This window comes from Cavia porcellus, unplaced genomic scaffold (genome assembly GCF_034190915.1).
Source record: "Cavia porcellus strain 051 isolate PalLab524CR breed Dunkin Hartley unplaced genomic scaffold, mCavPor4.1 scaffold_18, whole genome shotgun sequence".
In the NCBI taxonomy this organism is placed as follows: domain Eukaryota; kingdom Metazoa; phylum Chordata; class Mammalia; order Rodentia; family Caviidae; genus Cavia; species Cavia porcellus.
In genome coordinates, this window is record NW_026947501.1 from 16,522,084 (window position 1) to 16,544,325 (window position 22,242).

Here is a 22,242-nt window from a genome sequence, read left to right on the forward strand (position 1 = left end):
ATAACCAAAAATTTAACAACGAAGTTAGAGAATACTGATTTCAAGACATACCTCATTGCAGGAGGATTGCTGACAGTTCAAGGCCACCTGGGCTACAAAGTGAGCTTAAGGCCCACCTGAACTGCATAATTAAACCTCTCAAAAAAAAAAAAAAAAAAAAAAAAAAAAAAAAAAAAAAAAAAAAAAACCTCACTAATGAGACACTGTAAATTGGCATAAAAATAGAAAAGTGGATCAAAACAGACCCATGCATAAATAGTTAACTAGTTTTTTTTTAAAAAGTAAGAAAATTCAAAGAAGAAAATAATCTTTCCTTTAAAAAAAAAGGTGCTGCAAGATCCAGGCATGGTGGCTCATGTCTGTAATTTCAGCACTTGGGAGGCTGAGGCAGGAGGATTGTTCCAAGTTCGAGACCTGCATGGGCCACAAAGTGAGCTTAAGGCCAGCCTGAACTGCATACAGAGACCCTGTCGCAAAAAAAAAAAAAAAGGGGGGGGGGTGCTGAACAACTGAATACCATACACAAAAAGATTAATCTCAATCCTAACACCATCATATATAAATATCAAATAGAATTTATCATAGATCTCGATGTAAGAACTAAAACAATAAAAATTTCAAGAAGTTAGCTGGGAGTGGTAAGACCTTTTGTAACCTCAGCACTTGGGAAGGCCAAGACAAGTGTATCACAAGTTTGAGCCCACGCTGAGCAACTGGGCAAGACTGTGTCATAGAATCAAATAGAATAGAATAGGGAATGGGAAATGGAAAACAGGTAACTGGGAACTGGGAAGGAAAGAAAGAGACACAAGCCAGGTGTGGTAGCACACTGTTTGTATCCCCAGTTCTAACAAGGAGACTAAGGTAAGAGGACTGATTGCTACGAGTGTGAGGCCAACATGGGATACAGTGAGTACAAAACCAGCCTGAATTATAGTGAGACCCTGTTTCAAAAACAAAAACAAAACAGAATCTAGAAAATCTTACTGACCTTTGATTAGAGAGATTGTTGAGTAAGACACAAAAGCATGAATTACACAATGAAAAGAGTATCAATAATGAAGTAAGTTCATCAAGAATTGCTCTTTGGAAGGTATAATTACAAAAATCAAAGAGAAAAATGCTTGGCAAAACACCTAACAAAATACATCTATTGCCAGACGTAGTGGCACATGCTTGCAATTCCAGCACTCAGGGGAGGCTGAGACAGGAATGCTATTATAAGTTCCGAGGCCATACTGGGCTCCATAAAGAATTCAAATCAAGCCTGGACTACACAGCAAGACACTGTCTAAAAAAACCCAAAACTGAACCAAATAACACAAACTCTTGTATCTAGACTTTCTTTGTTAAGAAACCATTCTGTAAGGAAAGTAGCCTAGTAAAAAATATGCTACTGGCAACGGTGGCTCAGGTTTGTAATCTAGGCACTTGGGATGCTGAGGCAGAGGGATAACTGCAAGATTGAGGCCAGCCTGCACTACATAGTAATGGAGTGGGTGGTGGTGGTTGTATTTTTGAACAGGTTCTTCAGAGAACACACTGGCATCCTTGTAAGGATGTTATTAAAGGATTCATAACACTTAGTTACTAGAGAGATAGAAATTAAAACTACAACTAGACATCACTTATAGGCAATATAATGGTACTAGAAAACTGAGCATATCAATGGCCATTCAAGATGCGAAGCATGCTGCTGGTGAGAATACAAAATGACAGTCATTCTGGAAAACAGGGGTTTAACCTTACTCACCATATGAGTAACCTATTAGGATGGCACAGTGAAGATGAAAGATAAGCGCAGGTAGATTTCAATTACAGTAAAAAAACCAATTTTAAATGGAAGCCACAGTGTCATACACCTGTACTCCCAGCTACAGAGTAGGCTAAGGCATGAAGACCATTTGATCTCTAGAGTTTGTGGCCAGCCAGTAAGATGCCATCTCAAAAAACCATAAAAACTAGACCTATACCAACTAAAAAAGCAATACATTACATACCTACTCTTTAGTGCAACAGATCTTAAAGAGTGACCAAATCAGTTTTATATTCTAAATAAACTTGGTATATATATGAAATACACTAAAAATGCTCTGTGTAAAGTTTGTACACAAACGGGGTGCTACAGGATCCAACTTGAAAGGTTTTGCAGAAGTTCCAGACTCTTTTGAGACTAGTAATATACTAACAGTAAAACAGTTATTTCATAGAAAAAGACTGGCAATACAAATGTTGTTACGTATATTCCTATTCAGCCATTTAGAAATATAGGGATCTCTCTCCCCCTCCTTTGCTCTATCTATCTATCTATCTATCTATCTATCTATCTATCTTAATTCTATTTAACTCCCAACTCTACAACCATCCATTTTGGCACACACCTATAATCCCACCATTTGGGGGGCTAACGTAATAGGATCATCACAAGTTTAAGCCCAGCCTGGGCCACACAGTAAGATCTTGTCTCAAAAAACCAAAAGGGGAGGGCGCCAAAACAATTCACCCAAGATTATACTGCTAATAAATATAAGACATCATCTCACTGCAAAGGAGAGCTGATATAAATTTTTAGGTTGATTTTGAAACTTTACTTGTCTAACTACTTTCTAACATCTAAACTTATGAAATGCTCCAAAATTCCTCTTTTGAATTTCTAAATAAATTCACCATTCTTAGCCCGGTGTGATGCTGCATACTTGTAATTCCAGCACTTGAGAGGCTGAGGCAGGAGCCCAGCACAAATTCAAGACCAACCTGGGCTATGAACAAGGACAGCCTGGACCACACAGTAAGACCCTGTTATCATAAATTAACACACCAATTACTCCTTAAAGAGTCATTTCTTTTTCCATTGAGGAAAAAGAACTCCTGACTTCAGGATGACTTTTTTGAGGAGACTCCACTCATTAAAAATGTTGAATTACTGGGCACATTGGAACTCACCTGTAATTCTAGCACTTGGGAGGCTAAGGCAAGAGGATGGCAGAGTTTGAGGACAGCCTGTATTACACTACATAAGAGACCCTGTCTCAAAAAAAATAGAGGCAGGGGGCGGGGTAGATGCCGAGCTCATTCCTCTCATGTACAGCTAAGACAGAATTAAAATCACTGGCAGTCCTAGAGTTACTGTAAGACTTCAGTGAACAGCAACTACTCCTTATTTGGAAATTCTTCCACTTCACATTAGTAAAATTTCCTCACCAAAAATAAGGCTGGTTGTGGTGGCGCACACCAGTGACCCATCCTGGGATACAAAGTGAGTTTCCCCATCATGCTGAACTGCATAGTGAAACCTTGTCTCAAACAGAACACCCCCCCCCCACTAAAACAATTTTGATATCAGCCTAAACACTTTAACAAGATCCAGTTCCAAAATTTACAGGTTAGGTTTAGAGATCATTCAGTCGTAAAGCGTTTCTCTAGAGTGTACTAGGACCTGGATTAGACCTGGGTTGGATGTTCAGTACCACAGGAAAAAGCAAAACCAACAAACAAAAAAAATATTTTATCAGTACCAGTACACGCACATCAAAGATTTCCAGAAATGCGCAAGTCCCTTAAAATAGAGAACACAATTAAACTGGGGAACACAAACTCAGTATTAAATGCAACTCATTAACTGAATAATTCTGAGCAAACACCTCTTCACAAAGCCATGAGAATGCAACAAAGACATTTTCTGATCCCTACTATACAGAGCTTACAGTTTGGGGTTAGAGAGTAAAGAGAAAAAGTAACAAAACAAAAGAAACAATAATAGCCAAATGTAGTGGTACATGTTATAGAAGGGGAGGAGGAGCCAAAAATGCATAAAAACAAACCAAGTAAGACATTCTTTCTTTTTTCTTTTTCAAACCCTTGTGTTGAGCGCTGATGTTCAATAGACCCACAAGGAAGCCGCTTTGCTGTGTAGGAAACCCAGACCTAGAAGCAGGTAGTCTAAGAATGGTTTACTGCCAAGAACTTGTGGTCTATGATGGTTGAGATGGTGGCTCCCTTTCTAAAGGACTCTTTGCACTTTCCTGATGTGTGGCAGGATGTGCTCTTGATGGGGGGGGGGGCAGTAAGACATTTTTCAGGCATAAATTTAACTAAGATTCACAGCCATGCAGTACATCTCATATAAAATCATTTTGGGCAGGGGATTTAGCTCAGCTGCATTAAGTGCCTGCCTGGTAAGTGCTAGGTCATGAGTTCAATCCCTGGTACAAACTAGATAATCAAACAAACAAACAAATAAGTTTTATTATCTTATCCCTTTTTATTCTGACATTAAAGTGTCTTTAAAAATCAAGAATTTTCAATTTTTATTTTTAAAACTAGGGCCTTGGCAGTATTAACACTGAACTACAGTCCTACCTCACTATTATCAATGTGTCTGTCTGCTCTTTGAAATTTCTTCTGTAAGCCACAGGTATAGGACACACACTAAGACAGAGGTGGCGAACCTATGGCATGGATGCCAAAGTGGGCTGGTTTGTATCATGGAAAGCTCTAAAAGGTTCACCATTACTGCACTTAGGCACAACTTTATGGAATAAGAAACATCTACCCTGATTTTATAAATCAGTCAAAAACTTCATTATTTTTCTGACCAAGTATTCTAGATAAAAGGTCGAAATTAAAAATGCCATCAGCCCTAGAACATGTGAAAATCACATTATATTATGGCTAAAAACCCGAAACAGACAAAATGATTTAAAAAAAAAAAAAAAACTACCGCTATTTTGCAATCAAAGCTTTCTCTAGGACGACAGGGTTTGTAATTTTGTCCAAGATGGTCTTAACTCCTAACCTCAAGTAATCCTCCTGCTTCAGCCTTCCCAGGAACTGGAATTAAAGGGCTGTGACACACTGTACCAGGTTTACTTGTCCTTTAAAACACATCAAATTATTGCACTGCCACTTGTGTGCAAACCTTGCTTAGAGGGTCCAACTTTATCATTGTTTCATTCTTTTGCTTATACAGCATTTATCAAATATACCTAATTTGCTCATGTATTAGATATACATTTTACTTTCTAAACCGTAACACTTTGGTGTAGATTTACACAGCATTAATATTAATTCAGTAACTTTCCACACAAAGCAGCTATACAATATACACTCCAGGTAAACCAACACACATACTAAGGAAGTTTTGAAAGACATGATAGGGGGACAGGGATATAGCTCAGTGGCACAGTGCCTGCCTGGCAAGTACAAGCTCCAGAGTTCAATTCCTAGTACAAAAAACAAAAAAAGACATGATGGGAGGGGGTAGGCACGTAGCTCAGCAGCAGTGATTGTGTAGTGTTTACACGGACCTGGATTCAACCCTCAGCACTGAAGGTGGGGGTGGGGGTGGGGGGGAAATCCCAATTATAGACAAGGGGAATACACAATTTAAGTGTTATTCTAATTTGTTTCCAATACCAAAAATTATTTGAAGTTGGAAAAGTAGCTGGGGCACTCTCACCACCCAAGAGGCTGAGACAAGGCTCCATTGTGAGTTCAAAAGCCAGAACTGCACAGTGAGCCTCTGACTCAAAAAATAAAATATTTAAAAAATGGAGTGGTGATGTAGCTCAATCTAATACACATAGCTATGTAATACAGCATTATATTCATCTTCCAATATGCTAAAAGCCAGATCAAATATAAATGAAAATAAAATTATTAAATTCAAAAATAGCTAAAGGTATACACAAACCTAGAATTCAACACACTCTGGGAACAATTTTTTCATGTTCTTATACTGAGACTATAAAACCCTAGATATTACAACACATTTTTCCCTGCCAAAAGAAACTTTATGTGGGTTGTAAGAGTTAACAAGGTGCTTTTACAGTTTTTTTTTTTCTTTTAGAAAGTTTAAGTACTGAATCTTATTACTGTAACTGGAGGGGAAATAGAGGAAGATAAACAAGCTATTCAAATTTTTAAAAAAGGTATTTTGCTAAGGGTAAGGGAACATAGTTGAGTGGTAGAGCACATGTGGTTGTTTAATTTCCAGCACCAAAAAATAAAAAATTTTGACTCACAGGGAAATACCAGCAACACAGAAAGAACAAATTATAAAATAGAAATCCCTATGTCAGACCAAATAATCACTAGCTCCTCTCCTTAATTTTGCAAGCAACAGACTTAAAGTAAGCAATCTTGTATGTCCTAGTATATTCGATATTTAGAAAATGTGACTTTTTAGGGGCTGGGGATTTAGTTCAGCGGCATAAGCGCCTGCCTTGCAAGCAGGCGGTCGTGAGTTCAATCCCCAGTACAAATAAAAAAAAAAAAAAAAGAAAATGTGACTTTCTGACAAGTATCAAAACATCACAAACTTTAAGCCCTATCTGCAGGGGAAAAAAAAAAATCACAAATGAAAGCAAAAATGCCAAATATTTAAGGAGACTTGAATCTTTCACCTTTTCAGTAACAAATACAATTATGACACTGACAAACTGATTAGTTCAATCCTGTTAAGACTTAAGACCTGAAAAGGATCTATTACAGTTCTATGTGATAAGCAAAAACTCAAATGATTAAAAACATGGCAAGGTTCTTTCTAGGGTTGTAGCTAAGTGGTATACCATGTGCTTAGCATGTTCAAGGTCCTCGGTTAATCCCAAGCACCAAAAAAAATCAATCAATCAATAAAAACATTTAAATTATATTACACTAAATTGTTATTGTAAAAAAGAGAGGAAAGGAAGGTGGACTAAGGGATATAATCGCAGGTATGTTTGAGTGTGTAAGATGGAAAATCATATTACTGAGCTTTTGTTGGATCATTGAATGGAACTGTCTCTAATATCACTGTATGAATGTCCACTTTATATGTCCTTTCTTTTTCCTCTTTAAAAAATTTATATTACACTAAAATGGTACAGATATAACACTCTGCCATAGTATTACCATGGCCAGGTAAACCTGGGGCTCAAATCACTTATATAAAACCAAAACTGCAAGCTGGGCCTGGTGACCCATGCCTGCAATACTAGTACTCCGGGAGACTAAAGCAGGATGGCAAATTTAAGCCCAACCCGAGCAACTTAGCAAGATCTTGTCGCTACAAAGATGGATGGGTATAGCTCAACACAAAGGCTATGGGTTCACTCATCAATAACACAAACACACACCCACCGAAAGCAGCAAAGAAACAAGAAATGACTACACCACAATATCCCTAGGAATGGTAATGTACAAAGGTTCGATTCATTTGGGCCACACAGTCACAGAACATGATTAGAAATAGTTTAACACCATGATAAAAACTCTTCAGTAACAGAAGCTTCTTTGAGGTGGCACTATTTCCTCCTGTACTGTCAATTCTATAAATGGGCTACACAAGATGTCAGGGTTTAAATCAGATTGGCTGAGTGAATTACAGGTCACAGTCCCATTGTAACCACATCATGAAAAAACAAGTGAAGCACAGCAGCATAAAGATCAATAAGTAACCAAAAAAGAGGACACATTTTAAGCAAAAGAGCCTCTAAATGCAACATATTTCCCATGTTAAAGTCCAGGTCTCTCTACCTTTTAGGCAAATAAGTGATAAAAGTATGGTGTATGTATGTGCGAAACAACTGCAACAGGTGAAACAAACTGCAAAGAATTCCAAGAAACTAACTTCTTTTTTGTGTTTCTTAAATTTTGTTTCCTTTTTCTTTTGGGGGGTGGGATACCGGGGATCATCAAATTCAAGACTTTGCTTTGCCAAGCAGACACTTACGCCGCTGAGCTAAACCCCCGGTCCTGTTTCCAAGACTGAGTCTCACTGTATTGTATAGTCCAGGATGGCCTCAAACTTGGAGCAATTTCCCTGTCTCAGCTCCCTGGGTGTTGGAGTTATAAGCATGTGCCACCATGCCCAGCCTCCTTGGGTGCCTTAAAAAAGATTTTTCCCAGTATGTTGCAGAAATAAAGTTAAATAGTAATAAGGTATCATGCTTAAAAAAAAAAAAAAAAAGATCCTCATTTTGCAAGTTATTATCTCATAAAGGAGTTTCAGAAATGCAAAAGTAAAAAAGTTGAGATTTTTAATACTGGTTTTTCTTTAGCCCAGTTAAATTTGTAATACTGATTATCAGTGTCTTCTGAGCTTAAAACAATGCCAATGAGCACACGCTGAAATTTCATTCACTTCCAGACATATACCAGATTTGTCATTAGGATGAAATAAACTAATATGCATACCCTCTTAACACTTAACTGTGATAAAAATGTTAGAAATAATAAAATTCTGAATTTCTAATTCTTTAAAATATTTTCCTACCTTCACACTGGTTCCTTGGAAGAATCTTCCACCTTGTTTTTATCACATTTTCCAAAATTTGTAGGCCATAATACTGAAAATTGGAGAACAGAAGCATGTGAATATATTGCCGTAGGGCTGGCAACTCTCAGGATTCACAAATGGACACACATTCACACATTAACATCTATAAAGTTTCAAAAACATTATGCTACCAACTTTAATTACATATATTAAACAAGGATCTATTCACCCATATACTGAGATTTCATGCATTTTCCTCATTTTATTGTTTACTACTCTATGTAACGTCCTGCTGTTTATACATGCTCACACCAGTAGGAAAAAATAAAAAGCCCTTTAAGCAACCAAATGGGCTTATCTGTAGAAGAAAATGTAGCAGCCAGATATGAATTCACAGCATAAGTGACTGCTCGTAATTCAGGACCCGGCCCCTAAGAATTTAGCAGCATGGATGCTATCAGCTTCCTACCATCCTCTAAGAGTTGTAAGCTTTTGGCCAAATAATAAAGTATTGTCACAGAAAGTGTTTATAAGCATCACTGGTGTGTTATTTAAGGAGCAGCAAGACAACCCACGGGTTCATTTTAAATTTTAACCCCACCCTTATAGTTGCTATTTCTACTAATTTAAAGATAAACTTTTGTGCACAGTCAAAATATACAAATACATGTTGCAATCTGCATCTACCTTTCAGGTATTCCTTCCTATATATAAAAGTTGTAACTAAATCTGTAAGATTTTTAAAAAATAGAGATACCACTTTCAAGACATTTTGTCCCTCCTGCTGATTACTCACTCTAAATAGTCAAAGTGTCTCTCATCAATTTATAATGTTTCACAAGCTACTACCTAGAATTATTACTATGACCAATTAGTGTGGATAGACAGAAGGAAAAATAGAGACAAAAATGCTGTGGTATGTTTCAACTGCAAGAATTAGGGAAGACTCAGCTATAATACCTGAAAGGTAAATTCATTGACATATTGACATATAATCTCAGATTGCAAGTTTTGGCTGAGAACAAGAGTTCATCTTTAAAATTGTTAGTCATTACACAATAAAATAGGAGCATTAGTATTTCAACCAAAGGGATCATGTGAATGCTCATTTCATCCAAAGCACAATATAGACTGTCCCAAACTACATTGTGCTCAGTGAATGTATTTGCTGTTTTCTTAATTTTAACAGTTTATACTTTCCAGGAAAATTTTGCCATCTCAACTCAAATCCTACATTTGCAGAATATTCCTTAAAGACTTGCAAAATAAAAACAAGGCCAAAGCAAAATTCTGAAATTACAAATTTGATGCCATTTAAATATTTCATAATCAGCAGCAAATAGTGAAACTTACTATCTTTTTTATTGAGATATATTCTTGCTATGTAGTTCAAATTGTCCTTGAACTCACTACGTAGCCCAGGTTGGCCTCGAACTTGTGATGATCTTACTGCCTCAGCCTCCCAGGTGCTAGGATTATAGGTGTGTGCCACCACGCCTGGCTATCCTTTTTACTTTTAAGAACACATCTAGGGGCTGGGGATTTAGCTCAGCGGCATAAGCACCTGCCTTGCAAACAGGCAGTCTTGAGTTTGATCCCTGGTACTGATAAAAAAAACAAAAAAATAACAACAACAAAAACCCACATCTAGACCTTGGTCTCAGAAAAACATAAATGAGCCAAAAAAGACAAAAAGTTCTTGATCAATTAAAATACTAATCATCCTATAAAACATAGGACCCTAAAAATTCTAAGGTAGACTGTCAAAAGACTTAGAAAGTCAAATAATGTACTGCTTACTACACAGAATGTTTTCTTTTGCTAATCAACCAATTTAAAAGACCTGCACAAACCCCACCATAATTGTACCAAAAAAATCTTAGATAATTTAGATAATTTCCCCTTCCCTTTACCACTAAATTTATTCTCCCTTATTGACAGTAATCTAAAATTCCTATTTACCAACTTCTGTTCTTTTTCCAAATATAAAAAGGTAAAAATACATCTTGCTAAACATAAAATTTGTATTTCATCTTTTTCCCATGGAGGTTGAGGCACAGTAGCTCAAGAAAGCTTTGAACAGATTGATTTGAAGGAAATGTTTAAAAAAAAAAAAATCATAACACTGAATCTTTTTTATACATAAAGATTACATACTAAACTGAGAAAAAAAGAATTTATATTCCTTTGAAGAAAAAGTTTTTTGTGTCAAAATCTCAGGAGTTAGCCAAATCAGAAAGCCAAAATAATAAATGACTTCTCTGGAAATACCCATAAATAATCTATACATTTACTATACTTCTGTTCTACATCTCAAAAATTTTTGAGAAATCCACTGCTGAGTTATGAAGATGAGGGACAGATAACAGCAAAGACTACATGGAAAAAAAAAAATAAATGCATGAAATGATCCCTATGGTAGAAATTTCTACTGAGCCCTTAGAAATACTTATCGTATGCATTGAATGCCCCTTTACCCTCCCCCCACCCATAAAACAAAAACAATTGATGAACAGAATTCAGTTAAAGGGAATCAAAAGGGTAGACCTTGTGGAGGCCTGCCGTCAAAGCCTAGCTGTGTCAGTTGCACAGGAAGACACCCCTTTTCTTCCTATTACAAGCAATCAACATAATGGAACATTATGATTAATATCAGGTAGTGTTAACATCTTTAAAGAAAAAAAATATGTTGCATAAAAGCCAAATGTCATAGTGCATAAATTTAGCACCAAATCATTTGTAATTTATGTAAATTGAAGAATTCTTTACCTGTTGCTTTCTTTCTGTTCCTCTAATCATCTCATTTTTCACAAGACAAATTTGAGTTTTTAAAAATACTGTTGATAAATCAACTTAAACATTAGTAATGTCTGTCAGTATAAAAAGCAAAATTTACCAGGCAAGCAAACAGGCAAACACTGTTATGTTACTTAAGGTTAGCACTTTGAGGAAGTTCTGGACTGCATTTTTGCCTTAAAATTTACAAGATGTCAAAACTAATTAATATTTTAAAGCTGTTAATTAACACAGTCTGATTTCAGAAACATGTGAACATGGCTATTTTCTGTTTTAACACAATGTATATCAAGTGAAAACTTTTTGTGTATTAAACAGAATGCCATGGTATTTTATTACTTTAAAGCAGTTTAGAGAAGCGTGAATCATCAAGCCTGCAACAGTCAAAACACATTTTGATCAACCCTTCTGTTCAAACTTAACGAAAAAAGGACCCAAATTATAACATTTTTAAATTGCAAATAAAAACTGAGTGCTGTCCCATTAAAAGCATTGGTACCATGGAGCAGTAAACTGTCCACACAACTTGGTGTGGGAAGTGCCTCGCCTGTATTATATTGATTACTTGCCCAAAATAATTAATGATGTTATGCTTCATCTCTGAGTAACATTCAGAATTCATGCTACTTAGACCTGTATACAAGTTCTAAAAAGAAAAGAAAGGAAAAAAAGCCACCTTGCATACTAGTCCCAATTACAAACTTCATTCATAATTCTCAGGACCATTTGCAAGAATTAATTAAGACTATAAATTTTGAAATAAGTTAACAATATAAAATGATGAGGTAACAAATACTAGTATTAAAAATGAGATACCTTCCTCAAAGTTTATGACTGGAAGAAAAGAAGAAATAATGGATTTAAAAACTACCACTTGCTTACTTTCGTGTTCATATTCTGGGAGAATTCCAAAATTGTGTCAACTCTTGTCCACGCATCAGGATGCTCCTTTAAATGTGTCAGTACTTCTTGAGCCATTCTTTGCTAAAATCAAAACAAAAATCATACAAAAAGAATTTCAATTTACTTTATTATGAACACTAAAATATGAAGTACAGACAGTATTGAGCAAGAAATAAATCCAAACAGGATAGTGGCGCCACCAACTTTCGGAAACATTTGGTAAATGAGCCCTCCAGAAGTTCCTAAGTATCACTACTGTTAAACCTTAATTTAAAATAGAAATATTTTATGTCTTTGAAATTGAACAAGCCTTCCTCTACTTGATATCCTCAAGTACTATGTAACTAGAAGTATAACCTGGCAGTACACATGAACTTGGGATATGAAGGCTGCAAGTTCAAACACTAATTTAACGAGTTCTCAGCAATTTCAACTGATCATGAATATATTAAAAGCATTACATTACATTACAAACAGTCACATCGACTTAAGTTATTTAGTTATAGTCCCCAATGAGTTACCAAGATATTGCTAATCAACTTTACTTTTAAAATTGCATTTCATGGAAAGACTGGTAAAAATATCAGGAATAAATCTACATATCCCAAATATATAAAACCTGAAGATCCTTAGGATGACAACTTCTTATAAAAACTTTTTCCATTCTGAAATTTTCCTTATTTCATATATTAAATCCTAGCTTATTCTGGAAACAACTTCCTTTTTTGCTTTGCATTTTTAAAATGGATCCCTGGAAGTACTATCAAGTGTATATGTCTATCATCTAAAGTCAACAAAATCAGGTGTGGTGACACCTGTCTGTAATCCCAGCAATTGGGGGGCTGAGGCAGAAGGATTACTGTGAGTTTGAGGCCAGCTTTGGCTACATAATGAATTCAAGGTCAGCTTGAACTAGTGAGACTGTCTCAATAAATAAAAACATATATACAAACATCAACATTTTGTTGTTGTTCTGCCAGTTTTCTCTCCCTTTTGTGCTGGAGAGGAAAGCCATGTGCTCTTGCATGCTAATTAGTATATGTAGAGTCACTGAGTTATACCCTACCCTACCTTACCTGACACCCAGTCCTGATCAGTTTTTTTTACTGAAACACAAAAGAGTTAAAAACTAGGGGACAGGGACGTGGCTCAGTGGTAGAATTCTTCCCTTGCATGCAACAAGGTCCTGGGGTTGATACCCAATACCACCAAAATAAACAAACCACACAACTGAATGTTATGGCTTTTATCAAGGCTCAAGGAGTCATAGGCAGACAGATCTAGAGTATGTAATGCTGGCCTTGACCAAGGGTATGTGAGTACTTATTAAGTCCACTGACTGGTTTCACATAATTCTGGCAGCACATAATGGAAAAACCTTCTGTGGGTGTGAATGCTAGCTGCTAGAAAATCAGGTAGTCTGGATAAAATGTAATGGACAGAAAGATGGTTTTGCTGGTCACATGCTGCTTTGCTACTTCGTTGCTTTGCTGCCTTCTGCTGGCCATGAACAAGATCTCTTCTAAGATGCTCCTCTGCCATGCCACCCTGCCTTGGAGTCAACAGATTATCAACTGATTCGTCTCCCTCCTTTAACTTTGGATGCCAGGTGTTTAGTCTCAGCAACAGGAGAAGTTTGAGACCAGTCTGGGCTACATAAGTTCAAGGATAGCCTGCACTGTGTAGTGAGACCCTATCTTAAAAACAGAAGACTCTGCCTCAAAAACAATGGAACCGAACCAAACCAAAAGCCTTCCGAAATGAAGCAAATCAGTTGCTTGCATTCCACTAGAAGAACTAGGGTCAGAAGTTTACTATTAAAGTGTAGTAAGTCTTTAAAACACAACTGTACATATTTTAAAATGATTTCATTAAGGGTCTGCTAGCTATAAATTATCATTGTATCACAAACGAGTAAAAGGAGCTGGACAAAGTGGTGCAAACTTGCAACTGCAGCATTGAGGAAGGCTCAATCAAGAGGACTGCAAGCCTGTGAGCCCCACGAGGACAACGCCTGCTCACGAAAGAGCCAGGATGTAGTTCAATGATAGCGCACCCATGGGTTTCATCTTCAGGAAACGTTCCCACCCCATACATAACAGGGCTAAAGAATTGTAATGTGAAAGTTACACAAACAAAAGCACACTTCAGAATTTTAACACTAACTGGTTATCCATACTAGATATGAACTTAGCACATAAAAATACTTCCTGAACCAGTCATTTCAATCTCTACATACAGTGTCTCCCCTATTAAGCTTTTTTTTTTTTTTTTGCACCTGGAATAGAACTCGGGACCTTCTACTTGCCAGGCAGGTGCTGGCGCCATTGAGCTGTATATCCCCTGCTACCATTAGGTTAACTTTATTCTCAAGTTACTTTTAGTATTTTCTATTTTTTTTTTTTTTTGGTACTGGAAATTGAACCCAGGATCTTGTACTTGCCAGGCAGGTGCTGCGCTGCTGAGCTAACTTCTCTGCCACTTCTAGTATTTTTTTTGCCTACTCCCATCATCTTTATATTCTTTATTCAGTGGAGGTTTAAACAAAAGATACAAAAGGAAACTAAAAGGAGGGAGAATATCTAGCATTTCCCTGTGCTACTGAGTAAATGGTAAAAGCATTTTAGATGCTAAGTGATAATGTTCAGGATCCTAACACAGTATTAGGACAAATATCCAACTCTCTCCCTTTCTTCTTTTTTTACCTGTTCACAGTAAAGTTAGGAAAAAAAATAGAAAAATGCTTGTAACATAAAGTAGCCAGGATGGTACACTGCTAAATATCACCTACATTATACATCTAGATAAAGGTTGACTACAGATTAAAAAAAAATTTTTTTTTGTCTTTTTTGAGACAAGGTCTCTTTATGCAGTTCAGGCTGGCCTTGAGCTCACTTTGTAGCCCAGGTTGGTCTCGAACTTGCAAGAATCCTGCCTCAGCCTCCCGGGTGCTGGGATTACAGGCATGAGCCACCATGCCCGGCCAAAAAAGATTAATTTTTAAGGTTACTTCATCCTTTAAAAAAAATTAGGCCTCCTACAGCTGACTTTAATTAACATAATAAATTCTAGCTGCAGTTATTATCACTTATTTTTTTTTTTAGTACCAGGAATCAAACTCAGGACCTCACACTGGCCAGGCAGGTGATGTGCTGCTGAACTATACATCCCCAGCTCACCATCACTTATTTTGAGATTAATCAAAAAGAAAAACAAAACAAAAAAATTTAAGAAGTCACCTATGCAAATCTTTTCAATTACATTTCTAACTGTACCTTTTCTTTTACAGTGTTTTCTATATATAATGGAAGGAATAGGCGCTTTACAAACCTCATTACTAATCTTCTAATCTCTTGCAATACTGTAACATTTGAACATGGGACTCTTTAAGAGTAGGAACGAAAAAAAATTCCAGTAAGTAATTTAACATATTCAACACTAAAAGTCTATTTTTTTCACTATAGCTCTGCACTCTTTTTTTTTTTTGGTATTGGGGCTCAAACTCGTGACCTTGCACTTGCCAGGCAGGCACTTATGGCGCTGAGCCAATCCAGGTTCTGTATTCTTTTAAATAAGGCCCCTCAGCAGGGGATTTAGCTACAGGTACCTTTAAAAAAAACAACAAAAAAGGGAGGGAGGGACCCTCAAAAGATGAACTACAATTTTAAAGACAGGACTCTTAGTAACTAAATGGGAAAAACATTTTTTCTGAGACAGGAGCTTGCAGTGTAGCCCAGGCCTTGAACTCTTGGCAATCCTCCTGCCTCAGCCTCCCTTCCAGAGCTGATAACAGGAGTGTGCTACCATGCCTGGCCATAAAAGGAATTCTTTTTTTTTTTTTTTTTTTGGTCTTTTTCATTTTTATCGGTACCAGGGATCAAACTCACGACTGTCTGCTTGCAACGTAGGCACTTATGCCGCTGAGCTAAATCCCCAGGAATAAAAGGAATTCTTAACTGGTCTTAAACTCTAAACCATGGCTAGGCCTGGACTACACAATGAGACCCTGTCTCCAAACAATTTCTAAACCTCACTTTCCTCCTTAACAGTTCACTGATTATTTATACAACTGATTTTTGTCACATGATAGAATTAGACATAAAATCACTTTATTTTGGTAGAAAGCTTACTGCCCTGATAAAAAAAAATTGAAATTTGGAAAGTTTTCTAAATCTGTGTTTTATTAAGTCAACTTTAAACTACTAAATCTTTCAAATGCTGTGAAACACTATTAAGAGCAGTATTACTAATATATATGTACTTTTGGTGGTACTGGATATTGAACCCAGAGCATTCATACTAAGCTATACACCCTCAGACTTCTCGTTTTTTTGAGCTAGGGTCTTGCTAAACAAAGATCCTTCATCTTAAAATTACCCAAGTAGGACTCAAACTTTTTGACCCTCAAGTCTCAGCCTTCTTCTGAAGGTAGGGATTACAGGCACAGTATGACACCAACCTGAACTTTTATATACTTTTTATAAAAGGTATCCTTAATTCCCAGTTAAAAGTTTAGAAGACTGGTCTGTACTAATTCATTTATACATTTAGATGTTTTCAGCTAAATTAAGATAAGGGAAGATTCAAAAGTATTAGCATCTTAATATGAAAAAATTAAATGATCATTTTCCTAATTGCCATAGACCCATGTTCCCATTAAAATATTCAAAATTGACCCCCATCTTACTTCATTATTTTTTTTCCCCAATAGCAGGTGTTTTTTATGTATCCACACTGGCAGAAAGAAATGAAGCTTAAAGCCTCTATGCTGAATGTATAACAAAAGCAGAAAGTCTGTGATTTAAACACATGCCAAAGGAGTACTTCTTTGGTACTGATCAACACATTACATTGATCAAAAGTACTTAGCAGTTTAAACCTGGACTAATATAAACGCTGCAGCTTTTTGTTTTTGCAGCACTGTACCACTGAACTACATTCCCAGCCTTTTTATTTTGAGACATGGTCTCAAACAAGTTGCCCAGCTGGTTTGGAACTTGTAATCCTACTGCGTCAACTGCCAGAGTAGCTATATTACAGGTATGTTCCACCATGTCTGGCCAAAGTAACTCTTACATTCTTACAACATCATGACCCCTTTTCCTTATAAAGTTTTTCTTTATTAAAAATCAAATCATTACTGTTGGAGCAAAAGTATTCCAACAGCATGTGTTATAAGCTACATAAGCAGCACTATATCATCTTTCAGATTTCCAAAATATAAATATCTTGAAAATATACATAATTTCTTACTTACTAGCAAACCTACCATTAGATGTTATGTGATATTAAAAGATTTTTGATCTAGCTGTAGAAATTTTTATTCATGAAACAGTGTAGTTCCACAAGGTTAAGAGTCAAATGTGCCTACATTCTTGTATCATATGCAATTTAAAATTTATACAAATTTCTATCTTTTCATTGAGTGAAAAAAAGTAAAATGATTAAAACATAGCTCACATTTAAGATAATTCATTACATTAATATATCACTTTTGCAGGTGTGCAAGATTCAAGTAATCTCAAAAATACTGGATATTATTGGAATTTTAAGTAGACATCCATGCAGCACCTCTGCAATTCAAGCGTTCAAAAATAGAACCGTACTGGGGCTGGGGATTTAGCTCAGCGGCATAAGCACCTGCCTTGCAAGCAGGCAGTTGTGAGTTCGATCCCTGGTACCGATGAAAAAGAAAAAAAAAAAAAAAAAAAAAAAAAAAAAAAAAAAAAGAACCGTATTAACTCCTAACACCTATATAAAGTACCTATACAAAGTACATTAACTTCCATCTTACCAAGCACTTAATACAATGGATTCTTTTATTAAAGAGCAAGCACAACATCCCAAAGGATCCCACTGTTTACCATGTCAAACATCATACAATTTTTTTGTTGACACCAATTCTCACTACAGTAAATCACACAAACTATGAATAACCTTTTGTTTTGTTTTGGTATCAGGAACTGAACTCCAGGCCTGAGCTTGCCCAGCAGGCACTGTACCACTGAGCTATATCCCTGGGTCCATGGAATACCTTTTTAAAAGGTAGTAATTTACCCAAGAACTATGTTCCATTTCAATAATTTTATATAGTCTTGGTCAGCTACTTTACCTGGGCTCCTTCTCCATGGTATAAGCAATTCACCACATTGTCTAAAAGGTTGATATCCAATTTCTGGCTGAAATCAAGCAGCTGACGAGCTGCATGGTCTGCTAACATTGTCATAATTGCTGGCATAGATTACTGAAAGGCAAGGAAAAAAATTGAAGCTGTGTGAAGAAACTTTGAAGTTATCACTCAAAAACTATGTCTACTCATCTTCCTCCAACGAAATTCTTACACATTTTTAAATTAGAGAACTTTGAGACTTTCATCTAATTAATAACTGGTAAGAACAAAAACTGAGTTAGCTACTCCATAATAATGTTAGTAGGACTCATTCAATTTTCCTTAGTATTTTTAACCTCTATAAAATTTAGTTCCTACACTCAAACTAGCAAACAATTTCTTTCAAATTACATTTTACAAGCATACACATTCCTTAATTTCAGTCTCCTAAGAGCTGGGATTACAGGTGTATTGCACCTTTCTCTGCTACAAAACAAGACTTCAGATTTTTAAAAATTTTCAGGTATTTGCCAGTAAGGTAAAAGCTAGCCAACTTCTAAATAAAAGCACATTTTATCATAACAAGCACTAAAATAAAAAAAAAAGCTACTTCATCTCAAATAAATGTACTGGTCAAGACTTATTGGTTCATGTGTAAGGTATCCAAGACTATCCCAACACTAAGATAGATGCTTGTATGTAAACAAACACACTTTCAGTTGCCCAGAATCACCAAAATCTTTTCTCTGCTATTTCTTCAAAGTCAATTCTACTCAATTCTGACTGGTTGAACCACTTTGTTCTTCACCTTCCCTTGGTCAAGACGCCAAAGAATCTGAGAAACACAACAGACTGTAGCCCACTTTTTAAAACTTCCAATTCTGTATACAACTGAAGAGATTCACAACATCCTAAAACCACCAATGAAGTCTCTACAAAAGAATATTAGATCAAAGTCAAGATGGTCATCTCCACTTATCCCTCAAAAACAACAACAAAAACCTCACAGAATAAAATGGTTAATTTGATTACAGTTTGGACAAAGCAGAAGTTAGGAAAAAAGCCGTTTCTCCTCAGCTGTTCTATAGCAGTTCAAAAAAGTCCTGTAGGATACGGCTACCTCTATAATTCCAGCGCTCTCGCTACCGCAGAATAGCTCGGTTCGTGGTCAGCCTAAACTCGTGTATTTAGACCCTGTCTCAGGAAACAAAACGACTACAAGTTCAAAAAAATGTCACCTGGGTGAGGTATAACAAAAACACACGTAAAGATTTTTTTTTAAATTATGAACAAAAGGATTTTAACTTCTCTAAAGTCTGTTTAGTCCATCACCGACAATTAAAGAGTCCAAAATCTTTATCGGGCATTAATCATTTTTTTTAAAAACCAAACGTCACACAAAACCAAAATCTTTTATCTACATACATTCCACAAATAAAGATGTAAATTTTTTCTACCTTCAAGTGACAGGAAACTTTAAAAGACTGTCAACATTAAAAATCAAAACTTAAAAAACAATGCCCAATAACCAAGACCTATGTACACTATCTCAAAATTCCGGTATTTTTGGTTAAAAAAAAAAAAAAGCGAATCTTTCTCCGGCCGTAATTTATAGCTCAAAGAAAAAAGGATTAATAAACTCCAAAAAAGTTTCACTTTCAAACGTGCTATCCTTGAGTTCTCCGTACTAGCCTCGTGAAAAGCCAATAAAGTTTAAACACAGTAGTGTACCATCTCGAACTAGCAGTTATCTTGGAAAGGTCCCACCTATTCCTAACTGTATGCAGTACAAAAATGGCGGCTTTGTGGTCAATGCCAAGCACATTTAGTCCCCCAGATCAAACAGCTTCCAAAACATTGTTTCCACCATCAGCAGTGTGCCACATGCTGAAGATACCAAATCAGGCAAAAAAGCGAACAGCTAAAAGCAGGAGAGGTGTAACTACAAAGGATTTTCTTCCTCACTGGTAAAATCCACTCGCTGGACTCCTCCTATGGTACTAGGGACACCTACCTAGTAGTGGCGTCACTCTGCGAGTGAGTGCCAAAACACCTTCACCGCCACAACAAACTAAACGGGCAAATACCTAATACTACCGGTGCCTATCCAGAAACGCACACACAAGTAGCAACCGTAGCTTTAAGAAGTTAACTTCATACTAAATGAAATAACAGGTCGCTCCAAGGCGAAAGGCTGCTGCTCAGTAGTGTGGGCAAGCGCCCGCTTCATTCAGCAGAAACACAGCTCACTAAGGCCCGCCCTCCTCTCGCCTCCCAGTAGAGCCGATTTGCAGCACTTCTAACTATAGCACACAGGAGCACGCCTTCTCCCCGCCCCTACTCGGAGCAGGCTTTTAGACCAGCAGCCGTAAGTTCACCGCCCCACTCTCAATGCAGCATGGCCTCGCAGGCACGAGCTGGGCAAGTACTTGGTATGTTTCCTCTACTACACCGCTTCCTTCCCTCCACCCCAAACTCCAGACACATCAGAATGGAGCAGGACCTGGGCATCATCTACCCGCTGCCAGCAGTAAACGACTGGACCAACTTAACACATTCAAACCCCCCTAAAAGAAACTAACACGGCGCCACATCTGCAGATCCCTGAAAAATTAACTCATCTTTCCCATTTCTCGTCTTGCTGTTTAAAACAAAAAGCAACTTGAGTTTCCCTGCAGCAGAGCAGGGACTCGGCAGCCCCTCCCTCCCCCATCCCAAGCTCTCCACAGAGGGGGCCACGTGATGCAGGCGGACGTCTCAATACTGCTGCACTAAATATTTCTGGAAACTTCCACTCCTAATAATTTAGAAATGTTCCTGAAAACACCTCAACTTCTCCCCGGCCCTCTGGGATGGGGAAGCCCTTCCATTCCCGCGCGGGGGCCCCAATTCACTACCACGCTCCTCACCTTCCTCCACCACCACCCGCACACGCGAATGACCCAGCAAGCGCTCCCTTCCCGCGGCCGCCTCCCCGCCTCCATCTCCGGCAGGAGAAGCGGCTCCATTCAATTGCAGGCTCGGGGGCCCGAAGCGCTCGCCGCCACCGCCTCCCGGGCTGCCGCGCCCCACGCCGGCCTCTCCCGCCCGGCCGCGCCGCCGCCCGAGCCTCGGCCCGCACACACAGCCGACTTACCCAGAAATTGAACCAACTGCTTCTTCCTTCCTTGTCGAGGATTAGGGCGAGGGAAGGCGGGGAGGGGGGAAAGGGGAGGAAATCAAGGTGGGTTTCACAGTTTTCCCACCTTAAAAAAGGAAATTAAAAAACGGATAAGAGCAAAAAAAATAAAATAAAAGCTCAATATTTACTATTCCAAGGACACCTCCCCCAGACACACACCCACCGCCCCCCCCCAAAAATGAAGGGGAATAATAATCTGAGGCGTAAATGCTCCCGCCCGCCTGGGGAGTGAGGGAAGGGGGAGGGGAACAGGGTCAAGTCCCAGAGATTCAGCCCCAGGGGGACCCTAAGCCACAGGCGGCAGCAGGAGCGGCAGGAGTAGGGGTGTAGAGTCCACACGTCGGGGGAACGCTCTGCTACCAGTTGCAGTCCGACTCCCCCCTACCAAAACACGGCTCCCTCTCACGCGGCTCCGGCGCCGGGCCCCCCCACCCAGGCTCGCCTAAACTTTCCCCCCTTCTCTTGCTCCTCAGCGACTGGTGGTTCCCCCCTCCCCCTCTGGGTGGTTGCACGGACTGCAGCAGCAAAGACTGGAACAGGCACCGCCGCCGGGGTTGTAGCTACTGCTGCTCTTGCTGATGCTGTAGCTCCCGCTGCTCCTGCCGCGGCCGCCGCAGCCGCTTCTCCCCCTCCTCCTAGTGCCTCAAACTCGGAACCGGTTGAAACCGGTTCAGACTGGGAGATTCCATCTCGGTTGAGTTTTCAGCCCATGGCGCCGCGGAGCGTTTGGAACCTGGGCCTCCGCCCCCAGCCCGCCCGCCTATTGGCCGGTTCCAGCCACTGCCGCGCCATCAGCCTATCTTTTACTGGCCTGAACGTCCGTCAATCCCACCTCAAGTCGCCACACGAGCCTGCTGCTTCGGCCCCCGCCTCTTTCCAGCAGCGATTTGTCCGCAGAGTGGGGGAGGGGAGATTGGGCGGGCCGAAAAAGAGCGAGGGGGTTCAAGGAGGAGGAGGTAGGACTGAGAACCGTGCTGAACACAGAGGAGAGCG

General features: G+C 38.4%; 1 protein-coding gene across 4 annotated transcripts in view; it reads right to left on the reverse strand.

Annotated features, from left to right (window-relative positions):
• Positions 1-21,981, reverse strand: part of Xpo1 (exportin 1) — a 48,818-nt gene extending 26,837 nt beyond the window's left edge. The window contains exons 1-5 of one of the 4 annotated variants that reach the window (XM_063229484.1): positions 21,766-21,981; positions 21,205-21,313; positions 18,072-18,203; positions 11,939-12,040; positions 8,258-8,330 (exon numbers count right to left, since the gene is read on the reverse strand). In XM_063229484.1, coding sequence (XP_063085554.1) covers positions 8,258-8,330; positions 11,939-12,040; positions 18,072-18,197 — 301 coding nt within the window. In that variant the 5' untranslated portion in view covers positions 18,198-18,203; positions 21,205-21,313; positions 21,766-21,981. Of the gene's footprint in view, positions 1-8,257; positions 8,331-10,807; positions 10,872-11,029; positions 11,850-11,938; positions 12,041-18,071; positions 18,204-21,204 lie in introns of those variants that run through there. The other 3 variants (XM_063229483.1, XM_063229486.1, XM_063229485.1) reach the window with 3 other exon arrangements.
• Between the last annotated feature and the right edge of the window lie 261 nt (positions 21,982-22,242).